A 24,596-nucleotide genomic window follows, 5' to 3' on the forward strand; every position below is an offset into this window, starting at 1 on the left:
CATACAGACCGGGACTGTTACTCAGCCACAAAAAGAAAGGAACGATAGCATTTGCAGCAACACGGACGGACCTACAGGTTACCGCACTAAGTGAAGGTAAGCCAGACAAAGAAACACAAGTACTCTAGGATACCACTCATATGTGGAATCTTAAATATGACACAAACGAAGTCATTTACGAAACAGAAACAGACTCACAGACAAACTTACCATTAAAAAGGGGTAACGGTATGTGGGGAAGGGATAAATCACGAGTTTGGGATTAGTAGATACAATTATATATTGAATATAAAATACACAAGTTCCTACTGTATAGCACCCTGGAGAAGGAAATGGCAACCCCTCCAGTATTCTTGCCTTGAGAGTCCCATTGACAGAGGAGCCGGGTGGCCTACAGTCCACGGGGTCAGAGTCGGACACAACTGAGCACACACTCACACTATGTAGCACAGGGACCTATGTTCAACGGCCTGTGACAAAACCCAGTGGAAAAGAGGATGAATACACAGGTGCGTGTAACTCAGTGTTTGCTGCACACCAGAAACACAGCACTGTCAGCCCGCTACGAAAAGTGAAAGAAGTGAAGTCACTCAGTTGTGTCTGACCCTGTGTGACCCCACAGACTACAGCCCTTCAGGCTCCTCTGTCCATGCGAGTCTCCAGGCAAGAATACTGGAGTGGGTTGGCATTCCCTTCTCCAGGGGATCTTCCAAACACAGGGATTGAATCCAGGTCTCCTGCACTGCAAGCCACCAGGGAAGCCCTGTGAGTCGACTATACTTCAATAAAAAAAATTTTTTTTTAATTAAGATAATAGAAATAACAAAATTAAATAAAAAGATAGATGATTAGAAGTGTTGGTGAGGATGTGGAGAGACTGAAACCGATTTCAATTGTTAGCTGGAATGTAAACTGGTTGAAAAAGTTTGATGGTTCTTCAAAACGTTAAATGTACAACTACCATATGACCCAGCAATTACAATTATACTCCTAGAAGTATACCCAAAAGAAGAGAAACATGTCTACACAAAAATTTCACATACAAAAAATATGTAACGGGAATGCTCCTAACAGCATTATCTATATTAGCCCAAATGTAGAAACAGACCACATGCCCATCAGTTAACGAATGTATAAACAGAATGTGGTATATTCAAATAATGGATTATTATTTGGCAACCAAAAGGAATGAATTACTGCTACCTGCTGCAACACGGAGGAACCTGGGAAATATTTATGTTAAATGAAAAATGCTAGGCATGCAAGGCCAGGTATAGGTGATTCCATTTATATGAAATGTCCAGAAAAGGTAAATCTGTAGAAACAGAAAGATTAGTGATGCCAGGGGAGGACAGGAGAGGAGAGGATGGGAGGGGACTGCTGCTGAGTACAGTGTTTCTTCTGGGGGGATGAAGGGAGGCAGATTGCTGTAACTCGCAGGGACATCACATTAACATTTGATATAACAAAAAAAGCAGATTCACAGATATACAGAACTAACGTTTAGAAGTAGGGAGAGGCAATACGGCAGCAGGAGATTAAGAGGTACAAACTATTATGAGCAAAACAAGCTCAATACATTGTACCACAGGAGGAACATACAGGCAATATTTTATAGCAACTGTAAACAGAGAACAGCCTTTAAAATTGTGAACCACTCTACTGTACACCTGTAACTTATATAAATATGATACATCAACTATACTTAAAAAAATCTAGGGACTTCCTTGGTAGTACAGAGGATAAGAATCAACCTGGCCAACGCAGGGGACACAGGCTCAATGCCTAGCCGGGGAAGACTCACATGCCATGGAGCAACTAAGTCCACAAGTCCCAACTACTGAAGCCCAAGCACCTAGTCTGTGGTCCACAACAAGGGAAGCGCCTGCTCACTGCACCTAGAGAAAACACACGCAAAGCGCCAAAGACCCTGCGCAGCGGAAACGGAAAACGGAAAAAGTCTATGAACACTGTATTAAGCGCTGGCAAGTCAAATTACAAACGCAAACTCTGAGTATTTCTTGTACAGAACAATGAATGGCACTGAAAGAAAAGTTAATTTCAAGCTTCAGCACAAGGTGGTCACCACAGGACTATCCCCACCCACAAGTACACAACTTCGCAATGTTATGAAGCACGTGAACATACAATTTCACATACTAATACATTTTATACACAGCAAACAATCTCTAACTTTACAAGTCCTCAAAGCCATGTGTTAGAAAAGGATACGGTAATTTAAAAATACACAGTAAATCAGCATACAATTGGATGGTATTCTACTGGGAACAAATTTAATGATATCTTTCCCTGTGAAGTAGCCAAATCAAAGGACGCACGTTCTTTACTACCTAAAACATTTTGACAAGGAGGGTAATGATTTGAGATACTTTTACTGAAACGCCTTTTACCACACCACAGAATTTTTTCATGTTCTCTCTTAAGATCTTTCATATTCCTTTGATCCCATCCTGTTTGCTAACCTCCGAGAGTAATATATGACAATCTTTTGATTGTTGTGGTCTAATGGCAAACTCGATCATCAAACCTCTCTGTGTAACATTCCAGTGAAAAATATGCCAGATTTTATTTGAAGGTAGTTGTTAACCTGACACTATAACTTTAGCCAGATTAAGTTTAGTTACCTCCTATCACAGGACTACTCATTCAGTTACCTCCTATCACGGGACTACTCATTTGTATTAGAACAATGGACGTCAGGGAGCTGGCACATTTGGCTACCACCAAAACAATTCATACAAAGCACTCCCTGCAAGCCAGCCTGCGCTGCAGGTGACGTGTCCTTAAAAGCTTAACACTGTAAATAACAGGAAAGGTGCTTCAGGAAAAAAAAAAAGTTGTATAAATTATCTGAGAATTCTGTTTTTCTCACTGGTAAGTTTTTTCAGTGTTTTAAAAACACACAAAATTTGAACTCCAAATCGTAAAACAGTCATTGCACTTAGTAGCTTCATCTGAAGGCAAACCGTCATGTCCGACTCTTTGTGGCCTCATGGACTGTAGCCCACCAGCCCACTTCTCTGTCCACGGGATTCCCCAGGGAAGAATCCTGTCGTGGGTTGCCATTTCCTTCTCCAGGGGATCTTCTCGACCCAGGGATTGAACCCGGGTCTCCCGCATTGCAGGCAGACACTTTAACCTCTGAGCCACCAGGGAAGCCCACACTTTTAAAATAAACTCACAATGACAAGTATTTTACGAGTTAAACTGGCATGCGATATTTAGTCAAGAGACTATTCTAAGAAAGATTCGGTTTTGGGCTTAGACTTATCCCACCACTCTTTTACCCCCAGTCAATATGACACTACAGTTTAGCATCACAGTAACACAACCTAGGAACACAGGCACTCAGATTTCTCTACTCTAGCATCACTGGCAAGCAGACATGTCAGTGAACTCAGAAGTCTGCGTAATTCTCTGAAAAGTGGCTAGGATGTGGAATCAGGGAATTATCTCCGTTTCTGATGCTGGCAAAACAAAAGAGCCCACAAAGTACAAAAAGTCCTGGTTCCTAACAAAGGTAAACAATGGTAAAATCAAATGCAAAGACTGGTAGTCATTGAACCTGTGCAAAACACATTTTAATCATCACCACGTATGAAAATAAATGTGAACACAATGGAGCTGGGTTTAGCAATAGGAAGGCATAGAAAACAGGCACTGGACCTGCTCTGGGGGCCCCTAGAGGCTAATCCAGCACAGTATTTCATGAACAGTGGTTTAGAATAAACGTGAAGTGAAGGCAAATGGGTGATGTGTCACCTCTGGGTCTTCAAGAGGATGGCATCAGAAGGCAGGTAAGACACAATTGGTTTCAACTGGACCTAGAGAACTTCTTTAACAAACAGTGATAAAATGCTAGACTAGATTACTGGCGACTGGAATCACCATCTCAAGAATTTCAAGGGGTAAATAAGCCAGGATGTTCGGGACATTCCCTTCAGTTGAAAGCAGGCAGCCCAGGTAATTCATGTCACCTGTAACTTCAGACACTGGTACCTTTAACTAGTGGGCACTCTGAGGAGATAGAACTCATTCAAGAGACAGGATATGTCCGAGTCCCACTCTTCACAATGCAGAGGAGGAAAAGAGAACAGAGAAGCAAAGGCTCTGAGATACAGACTGTCGATAAAGGTGGGATGCGGTAGTTCCATATGGACATTCGGGGCTGTTAGAGACTTGAAAAGCCTCCATCTGACGCGGGTGACTTGACGGCTGCAGTTGTTAAGACTGTCACCTCTCCTTGCCCCCCACGATTACCGCATCTCACAGGAGTTACCCCCAGGGCTCCTGGCGCCCCTTATCTGTACACAAGAGTCTCTCAGCCTCTCATTTGATATCCCCCCCAGCACTTTGACAGAGAGGTGATAAAAGGGTGAGTAAGCACGCTGCAGCTGATCTTGGTCAAAGAGCACAGACCCTGGCACCGACCGTGGAAAATGGGGGTGAAGAAGCAGAAGGGAAAGCGAAGTCGGGGAGTTGGGCCAATGAGCAGGCAGTTACCAGCTTTCCCAGGGCAGTTTGTGTCACCTCCTTTTGCAGTCACCACAGACTCCGAACGCCTGCCCTGGCCTCCCCTACCCCACTGTGGTCAAGTGCGCCCTTTTCCTTGGACAGCTACTTCTTAAAAACAACACAGAAAGATAAAAGTAATTTTTCCAGACTTCCGGTTGTCAAAGACAATAAAAACCTCACCCTGAAGCACGGTTAAGTTCAACGGTTCTGTTTTCTCCCTCGTTTTCTGGCATCCCGTCCACCACCTCCCACCCCAGACCACCTCTGTTCGGGGTGGAACAAACGACTGCCACACTCAGTTTCAAATATATGTCAACCTTTGGCGGGGGGTGGGGAGGGGTACTTTTGAATTACTTCGACATTCTGGTATCTGACCTTTTTTTCCTCCCCAAAGGAAAAAACAGGACACCAAGAGGGCAGAAATTTCCCTTTCTCTGCCCTCCTACTTCGGTCGCTGGCAGCATCTCGGGGGGCTTCCGAAGCGGGAGGCTGAGGGGGGCGGGGGGCTCTTTCGAGTTTCTTCCTAGGAAACTGGCCCTCAGCAGCCAAACGTCCTCTGAGCTCCCGGGTTTGCTTTAAAATGTTGAAACTAAACAAGGCAGAAAAATTACGGCTAAAGAGCCACGTCCTTTGTTGAAGCCCCACGGGTTTTAATTTTGCGGTGGAAAAGGCCACCAGCAACAATCACGGACTGCTCCCCGCGGGGAAGGGGGGACAGGTGCGACTCCGGGGCTGTGGAGGGCCCTGCGGCGGGCGGCGCGGCGGCCAACCCGGCCCGGCCCGACCCGACCCGAGCGCCCGTTTGCCCGCGGCCTCCCACACGCGTCCCCCGCGCTGCCCCGCGGGCCCGGCCGCGCCGCCGGCCTCCGCTCCAAGATGGAGGTGGCGGCGACGGCGGGCGGCCGGTTACGAAACGCGCGGCCGCCACATGGCCGCGCCGGCCCCAAACTTGGCCGGGCCCCGGGTGAGGCTCGGGGCCCGGGGAGCTAGGAGGCCGCGCGGCGCCCGCCACTCACCCACAGACCGGTAGCCCAGGATCGCGATCTTCCGGGACTTGGACTGCGGCATCTTAGCGGCCTCCTCAGCCCCGGGTCAACCACATCAACCGCGGCGGCGGCGGCTCCTGCGCTGCGATCGGCGGCGGCCGCGCCGGGGCACAGCGGCATCCAGGGGCGGGGCGGGGCGGGCGGGCGCGGCTGCCTTAGCTCCTCGCTCGCGCGCCCAACCGCCCGGAACCGCCGCGCGGCCCCGCCCCCAAACACGCCCACGTGACCGCGCGACGCCGCAAGCGGCTCGCGTCAGCACCGCCCTCCCGCGGCCGCGGCCCCTTCCCCCAAACGCACGGGATGTGCGTCGGGAGGTGTTTTACTTTAAAGGGAAAAAGAGGGGACGCCGAGATGCCCCTGGAATAGTCACGACTAAAACTCGCTGCGTCATGACCCGCCCACCGTCTTCCGCCGCTTTTTAATGACGCCAGCTCTCCCCGAGCGCTGATTGGACAGTTCCCATCCGCCCGCGCGCTGACGCGACGGAAACTCCTTCTCCCATTGGGGGGGCGGGCGGTGAAGAGGCGGGCCCGGAGGCGGGGGCTGCTTGGCCCGGCAGCTAAAAATAAACGCCTACTGGGAGCGCGCGTCTGGGCGCCGGTGAACTTTGGAGGCTTCGAAGTTCGGAGGGGCTGGAGGCGGGCGCGGGGGGGGGGGGGGGGGCGGAGAGAAGCTACCTCCCCAGGGATTGGTCAGATCACGGGGAGGGGGCGGGGAGACGCGTGGGAGGTGCGGTGATTGGTGGGCCTTTGAGCGGTCCTGGAACTCGCGCCCGCTGAGCCCTTAAAAGGCACAAGGCGCGTGGCAGGTACCTTGGTGGGCTGTTGGTTGGCCGGTGTCTTCCTCGTGTGTGTTTTTTTGTTTTTGTTTTAAAATTGCTGCATTGGCTTTCGTGAGTCTAGGTTGGAGGATGTAGGTGATGACGAAGCATCAGCCATGGGTGAAGGACCATGGGAAGAATGGAGTATGCGTTCATTGAAAATGTGAACGCGTTTCATGAAAAAAGCGTTCTCCTCACTTATCATGCATCTCCTCAGTTCCGGTCTTAACCCTGGCGTTTGCGGATCCCACGCACCTCATGGGAAAGGAACAGCGCCGGGTCGACGCAGGTTTAACTGTCAACGCCTGCATGGCTAATTGAGTAAGGCAGACTTAAAACACTCGCCGTTGTTGGCTGAGAACTCTCCAGAACCGTCCTTCCAGGGGGATTTAAGACCGGTGAGCCGACGCTCTGGCGTGGGCGGACTTCTCCGCTGAAGGGACGCTGCTCTATTTCCCTCCAGAGGTGCCCTGACAACCCCGTTTTCAGTGGTGCTGGTGAAGGGTGTCTGGGGGTAGCACCAGTCTTGGAGTGCAGGGAGGGACGCCAGCTCGGGAGGCCTGGATCATGCGACAAGAGGGTGAAAACCGGGCCCAGGAAAACAGGATGCGATCAAAGCTTTCTATCATGCTAGGTATTCTTGTCCATGGAGGTTGCTGAAGAAGCAGATACCTGCTACTCGTACTAAAGTCCTTCTGTCGTCCTCGGGCTGTCTGGCAGTGTTGACCTGCCTGGTTAAGTGGGACCACCACTCTGGTCATGGCCTCGCCCAGTGAGCACCGAGGAGAAGCCCCCAGGAAACCGAGCGGCAAGGGCAGGATTCTTGGGTTAGGAAGATTTAGAGGTGACAGTCCCTAGGACTGTCGCGGTGCTGGGTTTAGAACACTGACGTTCGGGCACAATCCTCCCACTGCTCCCTGCTCACTGGAGAGTGCGCGTTGCACATTCAGGTCCTGAAGGGGGGCGTCTTACAGCTGAAACCCCAGGCCACCAGTTGGACATGAGAAAATCTTTCAAGTTGTCTTTTTTGTTAATTGAGTTTTGCATTCCACCCTGTAATTAGTTGAAATAATTAAACAATTCGGGTCTTAAAATGGACTCGCCAGGAAAATGTATAATTTTTGTCCTGTGAATTGGATGCTTCTCCTTCAGTATTTTTTCCAGGTGGCATAGTGGTAAAGAATCTGCCTGTCGAGGCAAGAGACACCGGGTTCGGTCCCTGGAGTAGGAGATGTCAACCCATTCCAATATTTTTGCCTGGCAGGCTACAGTCCATGGAGTCCCAGTGCGCGATGTGATTGAGCCAGTACCCGCTATAGTATTTTGAACTAATGGTACCAGACTCCCCAGTAGGTTGTGAAATCAGCTTAGTGGTTTTTTTTTAAATAGAAGAACAGAATAGAAAATAATTCGTTGCATAGTAAGGGTGAGTATTGTTTCATGACACTTTTGTTGTGTGTGTATATGTATTTATGTATATATGTATTGTGGACTGCATTCCATTGTAATACGTATTTCTTTCTGTGTGTTGCCCCAAAAAGGCCTCCCTAGCCTGAGAAGTCCAGACTTAGGAGTCCAGACTTTTAGGAGTCCAGACCGAGAAGTGCAGTTGTAAATGACAAATTCATTCGTGAAATATTCCAGTTGTGTTAAAGCCCATTTAGGCCAGACCCTGGAGTTCTGAAGATTCCTTTATTCCAGAATGGGGAGAATTTCCTTGGTTTAAGAAATGACTCAGATGACCTGAAATATTTGGGATTGGTGTATGAATTCACATAGAAATACCTGACTGCTGCCAGACCATATAGGATAAGAGACCAGATGGGAAATGCAGGCAGGGCCTTATTGGGGCTCATGCAGCAGCAGGAAGGAGAGAGAGAAAGCAACAAGTGCCCTTGCTTGGGGGGGAGGGGTGGCTTGGTGGTCTGCCCATCCCCTTGGTGATGATGGGTGCAGGGATCATCCTTTTTTCCTCCTGACACTCAGAAGCAACCATTGGGTTTTGGCCTTCTTGTCTCTTACTGTTGATAATTCTCCCCTACAGTGCACGTGTGCAGCTATCTTTCAGTTCAGTTCAGCCGCTCAGTCGTGTCTGACTCTTTGAGACCCCACGGACTGCAGCACACCAGGCTTCCCTGTGCATCACCAACTCCCAGAATTTACTCAAACTCAGGTCCATTGAGTTGGTGACACCATCCAACCATCTCATTCTCTGTCGTCCCCTTCTCCCACCTCCAATCTTTCCCAGCATCAGGGTCTTTTCAAATGAGTTGTTTCTTTGAATCAGGTGGCCAAAGTATTGGAGCTTCAGATTCAGCATCAGTCCTTCCAGTGAATATTCAGGACTGATTTCCTTTAGGATGGACTGGTTGGATCTCCTTGAAGTCCAAGGGACTCTCAAGAGTCTTCTCCAACACCACAGTTCAAAAGCACCAATTCTTTGGTGCTCAGCTTTCTTGATAGTTCAACTCTCACATCCATACATGACACCTGGAAAAACCATAGCTTTGACTAGACAGACCTTTGTTGGCAAAGTAATGTCTCTGCTTTTTAATATGCAACTATCTTTAGTCCCTTGTAGTTTGTCTGTGACACCCCACTCCAGTACTCTTGCCTGGAAAATCCCATGGATGGAGGAGCCTGGTGGGCTGCAGTCCATGGGGTCGCTAGGAATCGGACATGACTGAGCAACTTCACTTTCACTTAAATGCATTGAAGAAGGAAATGGCAACCCACTCTAGTGTTCTTGCCTGGAGAATCCCAGGGACGGGGAGCCTAGTGGGCTGCTGTCTATGGGGTCGCACAGAGTCGGACACGACTGAAGCGACTTAACAGCAGCAGCAGTTTCTCTGTGTTCTGTTGCCCAAGGAGTGGGAGAGGAGATGAGGAGACATCTGTCCAGGTGTGAGCACTGCAGGAGAGGGTCCAAGGTCCCAGCCTATCTCAGAATGTGTCCCCCACAAAGATATGTCAAAGCCCTAACCCTCTCAAAATGTAATCTTATTTGGAAATAGAGCTGTTGATGATATAATTAGTTAAGATGAGGTCAAACTGCAGTGGGCTTCTGTGATGGCTCAGTGGTAAAGTATCCACCTGCAGTGCAGGAGCCACAGGAGACACGGGTTTGATCCCTGGGTGGGGAAGATCCCCTGGAGCAGGCAATGGCAACCCACTCCACTATTCTTACCTAGAGAATCCCATGGACAGAGGAACCCTGGTGGGCTACAGTCCATTGGGTGGCAAAGAGTCAGACACCGAGGAGGGTGGGCCCTAATCCAACATGACTGGTTTCCTCACAAGAGAAGACGAGAAACACAGACACAGACACGCCCACCCACTGATGTACGATGGAGGCGGGGGCTGGAGCGATGCCCCTCCCTGGAGACTTCAGAGGGACGGAGCCCTGCTTCCCTCTGAAGTTGGGGGGCGTTTATACTTCGGACATCAGAACTGTGAGAAAAGAAGCCTCAGTTTACAGTACTTTGTTAACAGCAGCCCTGAAAAAAGAACCCATCACCAGTCTTCAAGTTGTCAGTAGATTTTCATTTAAAGTTTGACTCCAGTTTCTGCCAGGCTGTGGATGAAACCGACCTTCTTCCCAACACCCCAAGCCAGTGTGCGCCTCCTGGGAGTGTTTCCCTAGGGGGGTGCTAGCTGCCCTGCAGAGGAGGTCCTGAGGGTCCCTGTGTGGTCATCGGGCACGATGACTGAAGGGGAACACCATGCTCCTAAGAGCTGGCACAGCAGTACCCGGGGAAGCTCCAGGAGAACAGGAGGCCAGGTCCTTGCAATAAAACTCGATGGCTTGGCCAGCAAGGCTTTGATTATGACTGTGTATGCTCTTCACGTGTGCCTTAGATGTGGAATTTAGTCACAGTGCTTATAAGCCACCGAAAGTTATAATTATGGTTTGAGGGACCATTCGCCATTGGTTCCTCCTCCTGTGTGAAGTGTTCTCAGTGTTGGGCTTTATCCAGTGTGTTGGGACCTGGAGCGTTTCTAACATTATTATGCAGGGAAGAAAAAAGAACTTCTTGTAGGTTTTTTTTTTTAATGTTTTTATTTATAAATAAAATAATTGAGCATGGAAGAACTGATGCTTTCAAATTGTGCTGGAGAAGACTCTTGAGAGACCCTTGGACTGCAAGGAGATCCAACCAGTCAATCCTAAAAGAACTCAACCCTGAATATTCATTGGAAGGACTGATGCTGAAGCTCCGATACTTTGGCCACCTGATACAAACAGCCGACTCATTAGAAAAGATCCTGATGCTGGGCAAGATTGAGGGCAGGAGAAGAAGGGGGGACAGAGATGAGACGGTTAGATAGCATCATTGACTTAATTGACATGAGTCTGAGCAAACTCCAGGAGATAGTGAAGGACAGGGGAGCCTGGTGTGCTGCAGTCCATGGGGACATGACTTAGTGACTGAACAAAAAACAAAAAAACCTATGTAGTATATGGATTGACCATGACATACATACACAGCGTGTTGTGACTGGGATGATAGATGTCCTAGTGGGGTTTCCACAATAGGGAGGGGCCATCAGTGTGGCCCTCACTGTTCAGTGTATAGAATTTGTAATGCATTCCTTTTCACATGTCTAGTTCTGAGGAATTACAGAACATATTACCTCAGTTCTGCTAAACTGAATCTCACAGAATGGTCATGGGTCTTAAAAGTTTTCCAGTTCTCTTACGCTGTTGGTGGGAATGCAAACTAGTACAGCCACTATGGAGAAAATGTGGAGATTCCTTAAAAAACTGGAAATAGAACTGCCATATGACCCAGCAATCCCACTGCTGGGCATACACACCAAGGAAACCAGAATTGAAAGAGACACGTGTACCCCAATGTTCATCGAAGCACTGTTTTATAGCAGCCAGGACATGGAAGCAACCTAGATGTCCATCAGCAGATGAATGGATAAGAAAGCTGTGGTACATATACACAATGGAATATTATTCAGCCATTAAAAGGAATACATTTGAATCAGTTCTAATGAGGTAGATGAAACTGAAGCCTATTATACAGAGTGAACTAAGCCAGAAAGAAAAACACCAATAGAGTATGCTGCTGCTGCTGCTAAGTCGCTTCAGTCGTGTCTGACTCTGTTCGACCCCATAGACGGCAGCCCACCAGGCTCTCCCATCCCTGGGATTCTCCTGGCAAGAATACTGGAGTGGGTTGCCATTTCCTTCTCCAATGAATGAAAATGAAAAGTGAAAGTGAAGTTGCTCAGTCATGTCCGACTCCTAGGGACCCCATGGACTGCAGCCTACTAGGCTCCTCCGTCCATGGGATTTTCCAGGCAAGAGTACTGGAGTGGGTTGCCATTGCGTTCTCTGCCAATACAGTATACTAACACATATATGGAATTTAGAAAGATGGTAACGATAACCCTATATGCGAGACAGCAAAAGAGACACAGATGTATAGAACAGTTTTTTGGACTCTGTGGGAGAAAGTGAGGGTGGGATGATCTGAGAGAATAGCATTGAAACATGTATATTATCATATATGAAACAGATCGCCAGTCCAAGTTCAATGCATGAGACAGGGTGCTCAGGGCTGGTGCACTGGGATGACCCAGAGGGATGGGATGGGGAGGGAGGTGGGAGGGGGGTTCAAGATGGGGAACACATGTACACCTATGGCTGATTCATGTCAATTTATGGAAAAACCACTACAATATTGTAATTATCCTCCAACTAAAATAAATACATAAAAAAATAAAAGTTTTCCATTCAAAAAGCCCATGAATTATTGATGAGAATAAAAATGCAACGTAAGTATACACTAAGAAAAATAACAGGCTGCACTTCTTCCTTGTGTGGGCTCTTTGCCAACTATGTTAAAGGTAAGCATGGTAACCGAATCATATCTTACCAAAAAATGACCAAACGTTTTTCCAAAAAGGTAAAAGTTGACAAGGGGCTTCCCTGGTGACTCAGTGGTAAAGAATCCGCTTGCCAATGCAGGAGACCTGGGTTCCATCCCTGGGTTGGGAACTTCCCTTAGAGAAGGAAATGGAAACCCACTTCAGTATTCCTGCCTGGGAAATCCCATGGACAGAGTAGCCTGGTGGGCTATAGTCCATGAGGTCGCAAAGGGTTAGACACAACTTAGCGACTAAATACACACAAAAATTGACAAAAGCATTAAAAATATGAGTTCATATCCACTATCATTAATGATGACAGCATAATTACACCTTGATATTAGCTAATAAAGTAGTAAATATACCTTAACAAATAGTGAGATGTTAAAAAACAGCATCCAAAACACTAAGGCAGATTTTACAAGTATTTCTGTAACTTTTTTTTCCTCTTTGGAAAATTTCAAGCATGTATAAAAGTAGAGAGATTAGTGCGATGAACCCCAGACCACCCACCCCCTGCTTCATTCCGTGTTTACCGACACCCCCATTTCCTGCCCACTATTTTCCACCCACATGTGGATTATTTTGAAGTAAGTCCTGCATGTCATACCATTTCAAATTCATTTATTTCAGTATTTTCTCTGAAAGATGGCTCTGTGTGTGTGTGTGTGTGTGTGTGTGTGAGATCTTAGTTCCTCCACCGGGGACTGAATCCAGGCCCACAGTGAAAGTGCAGAGTTCAAACCACTGGACCACCGAGGAAGTCCCTAAAAGATGACTCTCTAAAAAAAAAAAAAAATGCCGTTTTCGCTCTGAAAAACAAAGAAGCCCATTAAGGAATCCTGAAATGGCAACCCACTCCAGTATTCTTGCTTGGAAAATCTCATTGATGGTGGAACCTGGTAGGCTATAGTCCATGGGGTCGCAAAGAGTCGGACACGACTGAGCGACTTCACTTCACTTTAGTACCACCAAACAGCCAGACTATTCCAATATCTCTTAGTGCATCATCATTTTCTTTTATAGTTTGTTTAAATCAGAATCTAAATAAAGTTCATATGATGCAATTGGTTACTATATCTTGTCTTTAAAAAAAAATAAACTATCTTTTAGATGTACTGAGTAATTGGGAAGATAATGTGAGGATCCCCCCATACCCTGGGCTCAGTCTCCTCCCTCTCCCCCATTATCAATAGTCCACATAAGTGTGGTACTGTTCGTTACAATGATCAATACAGGTTAGTTAATTCTTACTGACTAAATTTCATTATTCAGATTTCCCAGTTGTCCCCTAATGCAGTTTTTCCGGGACAGCCCATCATGCCTCCTTAGGCTCCCCTTGGACGTGACCATTTCTCAGACTTTTCTTGTTTTTGATGACCTTGAAAGTATGAGGCATGCTTTCAGGCATGATTTTGTAGCTTGCTCCTCAGTTGGGATTTGTCTGATGTTTGTCTCAGACGTGAACAGGGTGTGCGGGTTTTGGGAGGAAGACCATAGAGGTGAAGTGCCATCTTCATCTCATCGAGGGCGATCGTCCCCACATGACCTGCCACTGGATGCTGTCCTGGATCGGCTGTCTGAGGTGGCAACTGTTGGCTCCCACACAGGCGAGGTCCTCCTTCTCCCTTTCCATGCTGTATTCTGGAAAGGGGTCACTGTGTGCAGCCCTCAGGGACTGGCGAGTCAAGTTAAGCTTTTCCCTAGTGGCCTCCTGCCTGAAGAATTTCTTTTAACATTTCTTGTAGTCTCCTGGCAACAAATCCAACATTTATTTATCTGAAAATTGTCTTTCTTTCTTTTAACTTTTTTAAAATGGATTTTTTTCCTATTTTTAATTAAGTAATATTTTGGCTGCCGGGGTCTTCACTGCTTTTCAAGAGCTTTCTCTGCGGCAAGTGGGGGCTACTTTTCTCATTGCCATGGTTCTCTCGTTGCAGAGCACTGGCTCTAGGCATGCTGCTGCTGCTGCTGCTAAGTCGCTTCAGTGTCCGACTCTGCGACCCCATGATGGCAGCCCACCAGGCTCCCCCGTCCCTGGGATTCTCCAGGCAAGAGCTCTAGGCATGCAGGCATTGGTAACTGCAGCACCCAGGCTCCCCCGTCCCTGGGATTCTCCAGGCAAGAGCTCTAGGCGTGCAGGTGTCGGTAACTGCAGCCCCCAGGCTCAGAAGTTGGCACTCGCAGGTTTAGATGCTCCACAGCACAGGGTCTCTCTACAGACCAGGGACCAAACCCATGTCCCCTGGACTGGAAGGTAGGTTCTTACCCACTGCCCCACCAGGGAAGTCTCTCTTTAACTTTTTATTTTGAAATAACTATTGATTAACAGCTTACTTAACTTACATGCAGAGTACATCATGCAAAATGCTGGGCCGGATGAAGCACAAGCTGGAATCAAGATTGCCAGGAGAAATATCAATAACCTCAGATATGCAGATAACACCAGCCTTATGGCAGAAATCGAAGAAGAACTAAAGAGCTTCTTGATGAAAGTGAAAGAGGAGAGTGAAAAAGTTGGCTTAAAACTCAATATTCAGAAAACGAAGATCATGGCATCCGGTCCCATCACTTCATGGCAAATACATGGGGAAACAATGGAAACAGTGAGATGGTTTATTTTTGGGGTCTCTAAATTCACTGCAGATGGTGACTGCAGCCATGAAATAAAAAGATGCTTGCTCCTTGGAAGAAAAGCTATGACCAACCTAGACAGCATATTAAAAAGTAGAGACATTACTTTGCCGATAAAGGTCCATCTAGTCAAAGCTATGGTTTTTCCAGTAGTCATGTATGGATGGGAGAAAGCAATGGCAACACACTCCAGTACTCTTGCCTGGAGAATCCCATGGACAGAGGAGCCTGGTAGACTGCAGTCCATGGGGTCGCTAGGAGTCAGGCACGACTGAGCAACTTCACTTTCACTTTTCACTTTCATTCATTGGAGAAGGGAATGGCAACCCACTCCAGTATTCTTGCCAGGAGAATCCCAGGGATGGGGGAGTCTGGTGGGCTGCCATCTATGGGGTCGCACAGAGTTGGCCACGACTGAAGCGACTTAGCAGCAGCAGCAGCATGTATGAATGTGAGAGTTGGACCATAAAGAAAGCTGAATGCCGAGTTCAAAACTGTGGTGGTGTTGAAGACTCTTGAGAGTCCCTTGGACTGCAAGGAGATCCAACGAGTCCATCCTAAAGGAGATCAGTCCTGAATATTCACTGGAAGGACTGATGCTGAAGCTAACTCCAATACTTTGGTCACCTGATGTGAAAAACTGGCTCATTGGAAAAGACCCTGATGCTGGGAAAGATTGAAGGCGGGAGGAGAAGGGGACGACAGAAGAGGAGATGGTTGGATGGCATCACCGACGCGATGGACATGAGTTTGAGTAGCTCCGGAAATTGATGATGGACAGGGAAGCCTGGCGTGCTGCAGTCCATGGATTTGCAAAGAATCGGACACAACTGAGCGACTGAACTGAACTGAAAAAAAATAGTACAGAGATGTCCTATGTACTGCCCTCCTGATGGTAAATCCTACATAAATGTAGCATGATATCAAAACCAGGAAATATAAATTGTATGATCCACAGAACTCAGAGTGTACTAATTTTACATGTGTGTGGTTCTGTTCAATTTTATTACATTTGTGGATTTGTGTAACTGAAACCACAATCAAAATACAGAGCTGTCACATCATCACAAAGATCTCCCACATGTTATTTTATCCCTCTACATTTTTGAAAGTTTTGTGGGTTTTTTTTGGTTGATTATACAATTTTAGGTAGACAGTGGTGTGTGTGTATGTGTCTGTGTGTGTGTTTTACTGTTTAAAGATGTTCCAGTTTCTGCTAGCCTCCGTTTTTTTCTGTTGAGAAATCAGCTGTCATCATATTAATTCCTTTATGTCCTATGTTCCTCGCTACCCGTCTCCTTTTTAGATTTTGTCTTTATTTTTGGTGTTTAGAGTTTTACTGTGATATGTTTGTGTGTAATTTTCTCTGCTTTAATGCTGTTTAAGATTTACTCAGCTTCTTAAATTTGTGAGTTAATGTTTCTGATTCAATTTGGAAAACTTCCCAGCCAACGTTTCAAGTATTTTTTTGCCCTATACTCTCTCCTCCCTTATTCTGGGACTCCAGTTTCACAAGTATTAAGCAATTTGATAGTTTTCTACCAGTCACTAAGCCTCTGTTTGTTCTTTTCTCTATTTTTTTTTCCTGATTTCTAATTTAATAATTTAAAAAATTGGGGTAACATATTCTTCAGTTCTAGGATTGATCCTTTTATAATTTCCACCTCTGTCCTGAAGTTCTCCTATCTCTCCCCAATATATACCTGTTTTCTGTAGGTTCTTTAACATACTTATCACAGCTATTTTAAAATCTTTGCTAATTGTAATGTCTGAATCACTCATCAGTTCAGTTCAGTTTAGTTGCTCAGTGGAGTCCGACTCTTTGCCACCCCATGGACTGCAGCACGCCAGGCCTCCCTGTTCATCACCATCTCCCGGAGTTCACCCAAACTCATGTCCATTGAGTCAGTGATGCCTTCCAACCATCTCCTCCTCTGTCATCCCCTTCTCCTCCCGCCTTCAATCTTTCCCAGCATCAGGGTCTTTTCAAATGAGTCAGCTCTTCACATCAGATGGCCAAAGTATTGGAGTTTCAGCTTCAACATCAGTCCTTCCAATGAACACTCAGGACTGATCTCCTTTAGGATGGACTGTTTGGATCTCCCTGCAGTCCAAGGGACTCTCAAGAGTCTTCTCTAACACCACAGTTCAAAAGCATCAATTCTTTGGCACTCAGCTTTCTTTATAGTCCAACTCTCACATCTATACATGACTACTGGAAAAACCATAGCTTTGACTACATGGACCTTTGTTGGCAAAGTAACGTCTCTTCTTTTTAATATGCTGTCTAGGTTGGTCATAACTTTCCTTCCAAGGAGTAAGCGTTTTTTAATTTCATGGCTGCAGTCACCATCTGCAGTGATTTTGGAGCCCAAAAATAAAGTCTGCCACTCTTTCCACTGTTTCCCCATCTGTTTGCCGTGGGTCTGCTTTTTAAAAAAAATTATGTGTTTTTGGCCGTGCTGGGTCTTCATTGCTTTGCATGGACTTTCTCTAGTTGCGGTGAGCAACTACTCTCCATTGTGGTGTGTGGGCTTCTCATTGTGGTGGCTTCTCTTGCGGAGGACAGGCCTTAGGTATACTGGTTTAGTAGCTGCAGCCCTGGGCTGGGCAGTTGCAGCTCCAGGGCTCTAGAGCGCAGGCTCAGTAGTTGTGGTGCATGGGCTTAGTTGGTCTGAGGCATGTGGAATCTTCCCGGACCAGGGATCGAACCCATGTCCCCTGCATGGCAAGGCGGGTTCTTATCCACTGTGCCACAGTGAAGTCCCACAGGTCTGCTTTTATTGAATGACTTTTCTCTTGATTATAGGTCATTTTTTGTTTCTTTTCACATCTACTAATTTATATTTTATAGTGGCCATTATGGATGAAATGAATCTTGATATATGGTAGTTTTATCCCTCTAACCTTGTTCTTATTTTTCAACATTGTTGTGACTAATCTAAGATCTTTGTCTTTTCATGTGCATTTCAGAATCAGTTTGTCAATTTCTACAAAAAAGCCTGCTGGAATTTTGATTGGCATTATTTTGAATCCATAAGCAATTTTGGGAGGACTTACATTTTAGCAATATTGAATCTTCTGACCCATCAGCAAAGTGTATCACTCCCCTTGTTTGAGTCTTCATTCATTTCTCAGCAGTATTTAGTACTTCAATGTATGGGCTATATATATCTTTTATCAGATTTATTCTAAGTATTTCATATTTTGATGCTGTTATAAATGGGATTTGGAGTAGGAAATGGCAATCCACTCCAGTATTCTTGTCTGGAGAATCCCATGGACAGAGGATCCTGGTGGGCTACTGTAGTCCATGGGGTTGCAAAGAGTCAGACACGACTGAGCATGCATGCATGTAGTACTTAAGATACTACATGTTAGACTGGAGCCTAAGCATTTTATGAGCATTAGCTCATTGAGCTTTTAAAACCTTCATAATGTCCCTATAGGGTGGCACTAGTGGTAAAGAACCCACCTGCCAATGTAGGAGATGCAAGAGATGTGGGTTTGATCCCTGGTTCTGGAAGATCCCCTGGAGGAGCACATGGAACCCACTCCAATATTCTTGCCTGGAAAATTCCATGGACGGAGCAGCTTGGAAGGCTACAGTCCATGGGGTCGCGAAGAGGCAGACGCGACTAAGTGACTGGGCACACGTAAATGGGATTTAAATTTTTCTATTTTTGATTGCCTGTTGCTTGTATACAGAAATACAATTGATTTTTGACTACTGATCTCTTATCCAAAAACATTGCTAAACTCACTAGTTTTAGTAGATCTTTTTGTAGAAGTCCATTAGCTTTTCTGTGTTGATGATCATACAGTTTTTACTGGGTGCTTTTCATTTTGGATGCTTTATATAATTTTCTTGTCTTATTGCACTATGATCCGGAATAGCAGTGGTGAGAGCAGATACCCTTGTCTCGTCCTTGACCTTGGGGAGTAAGCAGTACACATTTCACCATTAAGTGTGGTGTTTATTTGCTTGAGGACAAGATACAGTTGGTTCAGACTCTCCTACCTTAGCAAGAGATGTTTGTATCCGAAATCATCTTGAAAAATAAAAATTGGTATGCCGGTTTTATTCCAGAAATGGCCTGTCAACAAGGCAAGGACTTCTGTTTTGAGTAAATACCCCAGGGTTTGAACTCCTGCTCTGCCTCATAAAATCTGGCAAGCCATGCAACCTCCGTGTGCCTCCAGAGCCCACCAACCGGTTGGGTCAGGCTCCCCAGCTAACACTTGGGGAGGCTTCACCTGTCTTCTTGTCCCTTTACTTTGCATTCCTTCTTTTCTCTTTTGGGACTGGACTAAATACTTGGTTCTGTCTTCAGTGTGTATTCTCTCATGCAGTATATGAAATGGCATTGAATATAAACTTTCCTCATGGCCTTGTTTTCAAATTATTCTATGATATCTACTTTTCTCTGAATTCTTTCATAATATCAGTTCATATCGTGTTACTTGTTCTTTAATGTGGTTTTTGTTAAAGATTTCATCTCCAAGGAAAGCCAACTTTCCTTTGATTTTGATGGAGAAGAGATTAGCGACATAAGTCTTTTGAAATTAAAGCGAGTCAACCAAAACACAAACATGAAAGGAGTATCAAATGCTTCCATGAACTGAAAAGGTTCCCATCCCAGAACTTCTAAAGTGGGGAGGGCTCTTTTGCTTGACCTTGAAGAAGGTGGCTGGGAAGAAAAGAAAACCAGCTACAGTAGTTAAGAGGAGAGGGGAACAGCCAGCTGGAGACAAACCAATGAAAAGCCTTAGAGGCAGCACTTGGCTGGAGGAAGAAAGAGATCTGACTGGAGCGTGCTAGACAGAGGTCTTCCCTGAACTGGGCAGCGCCTGGCTTGGTTCAGAAGTTTCCTTTGTTAGTGGGATGGTCAACATGACCAAGGTCAGGGTCAGAGAGGAAGCTTACAAAATGGGTTGGATACTAAAAAATAAAATAATGTAAAAAGGTGATGTGCCCAGATAAAAGACAAGAAAGAAGCTTGAATGTTGTGTAAGAAAATTTGGCTGTGAATTTCCTTCCATGAGAATTACAACTTTTAAGATTAATGCAAGCATAAAATTAGCCAGCTGTCAAGAGTTCAAGAAAATATATCATTTAGTATACCATATACTAAACAATAAAAATATTCAAAGAGGAGAATTTGGGGAATAAGCTTTGTGCCTGAACTTCACCTAACAGTACCTAAATTCTGAGCTGAAATAGCCCATCCTGATTTGGAGTATAGCTTTGTCTCAGCATTTGCTGAAATGTAGGAACTCATTAGTAACTTAAGCTAATATTAGATCAAAGTCATTACATTAGAACATCGAGTCTGAACGGATAGTTTTATTTTCAACTCTCCTGAGCAGGCCAGCCAGGATGCTCGCTGGTTTAATTCCACAGCTGCTTTCTGGGGAGACCTTGGAAGGCTTTTCACGCCCACAGGGCCCTGCTGGAGGGTTTCTTCTTCACAGGGTGGCATGGTCTGTGACGGGGTGGTTTTGGTCCGGCAGTGGCTGGGTCAGGACAAGCACGTGAGCCAAGGGTGGCCTGCTCAGAGCCCGGCTCGAAGAGTGAGCTGTACTGAGCGATTGGCTCAGCGGTCCCAGCTGCTCGGGGCTTGCACGTAAGATGCGTCAAGTTGGAAGCAGGGCAGAAGCCAAAAGACACAGGGAAACAGGAGCCATAAGCTGCTGAAGACCACGCAGCAGAGAGGGGTGCCACAGGTAGAAAGGGTGCGACTTGGGGGGCAGTGGAACCCGAGTGGGGGTGTGAGAACAAACACACCAGAGCATTGCTGGCTGGAGTAGAGAGAGGTTTACTGTAGGGCCAGGCAAGGAGACGGGTGGCTCATAAGCTCTAAAAAGCCCAAAGCTCCCTGAAAGCTTTCAGCAAAGCATTTTTTTAAAAAGCCAAGTGAGGGACTTCCCTGGTGGTCCAGTGGTTAGGACTAAAACTCCTGATGTAGGGAGCTCAGGTTCGATCCCTGGTCAGGGAACTAGATCTCACATGCCACAAGGAACAGTTCGCAGGCTGCATTTCTGCAGGCTGCAGCTACAGAAGGTCTTGCACGCTGCAACTAAGGCCTGATGCAGCCAACTAAATAATTTTTAAAAATAAATAAAAGCTGGGTGAGGAAGGAGGGTCTTAGAGCCTGGGATCAGCTTGTGCACAAGCCTCTGACTGGCTGATGGGGAGGTCACACAGGGTGGTGTCACAAGCGTTAACAGGATCAGTCCCTGGGCTCCACAGACCTGGGAGCCGGGTGCTCCTGGTCCTCAAGTAGTTAACGTCTTCATTTGGTGGGGTTTTCACAGCTGTGGAACAACTTAGGCGATGTGCATCAAGTGTTAGGCCAGTCCTTCAGAGAGGCGTTCCGGCAGAGGGGATGGGGGCGGCCTGTCCCGGGAAGGCCCCTCAGGGTCCCGCTCAGTCAGAGGGGAGCGGCGCTGTCTCCCAGAGCTGGCTGTGCAGGGTGGAGGTCTCCCTCCGTCTCACCTGTCTGTAGAACCTGTCACCAAGGTGATCAGCCTGCCTGGAGCTTTTCTGAGGAGCCCAGGACGCAAGGCAAGTCCTTTGCTTCCTAACTGACTGGTTCTCAGGAGCAGCTCTCGTGTCCTTGAGTGAACTTGGAACAGAGTTGCCTGTTGTCAGTATTCAATCATAATACAGAGGGAGAGGCGGAGGGGCCGGCTCTTGAAAAATATGTCTTTTTAGTCCCTGAAAAATATCAGGGAATGCGGTCTTGAAAAATATCAGGGGGCGGGGGTACATAAATTCTGGAAAAGTGGAGGGTTTATCTTAGAAATTATGGTTAACCTGTGACTTTTCAAGTTACAGATTGTGTAAGTAGAGTTTCATTCAGCAAATTATGACAATTGTCATTTTGTAATTTTAGCTTTGCAGTCTTTTTTTTTTTTCACCGTGATTTCCCTTCCCCATTAAGTAATTTTTGTAAATTGGGTAAATAGTGGAGGCAGTCAGGATTACTCACCATCACTGGATAGATCCATAGGCCGCCAGATAAAGGGAAGAACTCCTTGCGTGATTAATGGAAACAGCACAAGCCCCTAGGGTTTCCTATCTTCTTCCTTCTTAGACACATTTAAGTTAAGGTTGAAGCCTGGGGTCTGAAGGGAGGTGTTTCGGCCCTAGTTGAGATATTCAGGAATAGAGTAGAAAGGGGTGGAGAGAATCACAACTTTCATTTATTTCCTTCTGTCCCTGGGTTGTTGTCAATATAGATCCATTTTGAGGGAGAGTTTCATGAGAGCAAAGCAAAGAGAGCATTGATTGGAAAGAATATATGTAAAAACCAGCTTTGAAACACAGTTTATCAGAACAGAATTCTTTTCAACTGCTGTCAATACTCATCTCTCAGCTGTCTCATTAACTGGAAAGAAAAGAACTGCAAATAGCCAAAGCGGTATGATAGGTAAGCTTATTCTATTCAATATAGCTGAAAAAAATTTCTTAAGCCACCCAAATTTTCAACATACATTGGATAAAATTCAAGGGCAAAACTTGATATTTCTTTAATAGTGTGCATTCTTCAAAATGGCACTTAAAACCCATTTTACCAAATTAATATAAAATATGTGTATTTTAATCATTTTTATGTCATCTTTTAAAATGTTTAAATTTTCCTACCTCCAAAGAACAAAAAGTAGAAGTTTATGCTAGCTGCTGGACTGATGAGTTCAGTTCACTTGCTCAGTTGCAACTCTTTGCAACTCTTTGCGACCCCATGGGCTGCAGCACGCCAGGCCTCCCTGTCCATCACCGACTCCCAGAGCTTGCTCAAACTCACGTCCATCAACTCAGTGATGCCATCCAACCATCTCATCCTCTGTCGTCCCCTTCTCCTCCTGCCTTCAATCTTTCCCAGCATCAGGGTCTTTTCCAATGAGTCGGTTCTTTGCATCAGGTGGCCAACGTATTGGAGTTTCAGCTTCAGCATCAGTCCTTCCAATGAATATTCAGGACTGGTCTCCTTTAGGATGGACTAGTTGGATCTCCCTGCAGTCCAAGGGACTCTCAAGAGTCTTCTCCAACACCATAGTTCAAAAGCATCCGTTTTTTGGTGCTCAGCTTTCTCTATGGTCCAACTCTCACATCCATACATGACTACTGGAAAAACCATAGCTTTGACTAGGTGGACCTTTGGTAAGACAGACTGATAAGTTTTAGCATTATGTGGTCATATGTTTCTCTTTCACAGAAAACATAGGAACATTTTTATCCTATCTCACAAAAGAAACATTTCTTTTTAAATATGATTCTTTATTTAAAAATAATTTTATTTATTGATGTTTTGGCTGCACTGGGTCTTCGTTGCTGTATGGGCTTTCCCCTAGCGGTGAGCAGGGCCGACTCTGATTGTGGTGCGTGTTTGCAGCGGCTTCTCTTATTTTGGAGCACGGGCACTAGAGCGCGCAGGCTTCAGCAGCTGAGGCACGTGGACTCAGTAGTGTGGCTTCCTGGCTCTAGAGCACAGGCTTGGTAGTTGTGGCTCACAGGCTTAGTTGCTCCACAGCATGTGGGGTCTTCCCCCATCAGGGATCAAACCCATGTCTCCTGCATTGGAAGGTGGATTCTTCACCACTGAGCCACCAGGGAAGCCCCATTAATATGATACTAATTACTTTCAAATAAATGGAAGATAAAAATGGATGGTCTAAAATAAGACTACAAATTCTGGAATGTGAATTTTTTGTATTTATGCCAGACTGGAGCATCCGTGTAATATTTCTGAGGCTTTTTGACACTATTATTTCTGAGTGGTGTTTGCTTTCTGACTGTATGCTGAATTGCATCATGTCAGGAAACACACCATGTCTGATTGTCTTGTAATAGAAAGTACAAGTCCCATCTATGAAATGTGTTTGCTAAAAAATTAAACCTGAGTCTGAAGAAGCCCCAAGTCAGGTTAGAGGAACATACTAAGTGATGCCCAGTGAAGCATCAGCAATCCAGAGTGTGCAGAGATCTGTGGGATAAGCCTCCCGATTCCTTCAACAACCAAGTGACCTGGAAAAAGGGAGGTGGTAGAGAAACTCTTACAGATTGAAACTGGCTTCCCAGGCGGCTCAAGTGGGTAAAGAATCCTCCTGCAATGCAGGAGACACAGGTTCGATTCCTGGGTCAAGAGGATCCCCTGGAGGAGGGCATGGCAACCCACTCCAGTATTCTTGCCTGGAGAATCCCATGGACAGAGGAGCCTGGCGGGCTACAGTCCATAGCGTCTCAAAGAGTTGGACACGACTGAAGCGACTGAACACGCACACACAGATTAAAAAAGCGGAGAGAGAAATTAGCCAACTCCAACATATGGATCTTGTTTACATCTTGATTTGAACACACTAAATGTATGTTGCTTTGGGAATGTTTGAGAACAGAGGGTATTATGTGATAGTAAGGGATTTTGTTAATTATGTTCGGTTGAGATAATCGTGTGATAAGTAGATGTCTTAAAAAGTCCCTATCTATTTGAGATAGTGCTGAAATATGCAAAAATTCCAAATAGTAGAAGGAGAAAATGGGATAAGAGATGGAGTGGAATGAGGAAAAAAAAAATAGGGAAAAAAGACACATAAAATAGGGCCATGCTAATAGAAAACATAAAATAAAGCCAAATATAAATATATCAGTAATTACAACAAATGGATATAAAATG

General features: G+C 45.8%; 1 protein-coding gene across 2 annotated transcripts in view; it reads right to left on the reverse strand.

The window, feature by feature from the left end:
* The window catches only part of RHEB (Ras homolog, mTORC1 binding), a 52,991-nt gene extending 47,042 nt beyond the window's left edge, over window positions 1-5,949 (reverse strand). Inside the window, exon 1 of one of the 2 annotated variants that reach the window (XM_061415227.1) lies at window positions 5,553-5,949. In XM_061415227.1, the coding sequence (XP_061271211.1) occupies window positions 5,553-5,604 (52 nt within the window). In that variant the 5' untranslated portion in view covers window positions 5,605-5,949. The remainder of the gene's footprint in view (window positions 1-5,552) is intronic. The other variant, XM_061415228.1, reaches the window with a different exon arrangement.
* Between the last annotated feature and the right edge of the window lie 18,647 nt (window positions 5,950-24,596).

This window comes from Bos javanicus, chromosome 4 (assembly GCF_032452875.1).
Source record: "Bos javanicus breed banteng chromosome 4, ARS-OSU_banteng_1.0, whole genome shotgun sequence".
NCBI classification, from domain to species: Eukaryota; Metazoa; Chordata; class Mammalia; order Artiodactyla; family Bovidae; genus Bos; species Bos javanicus.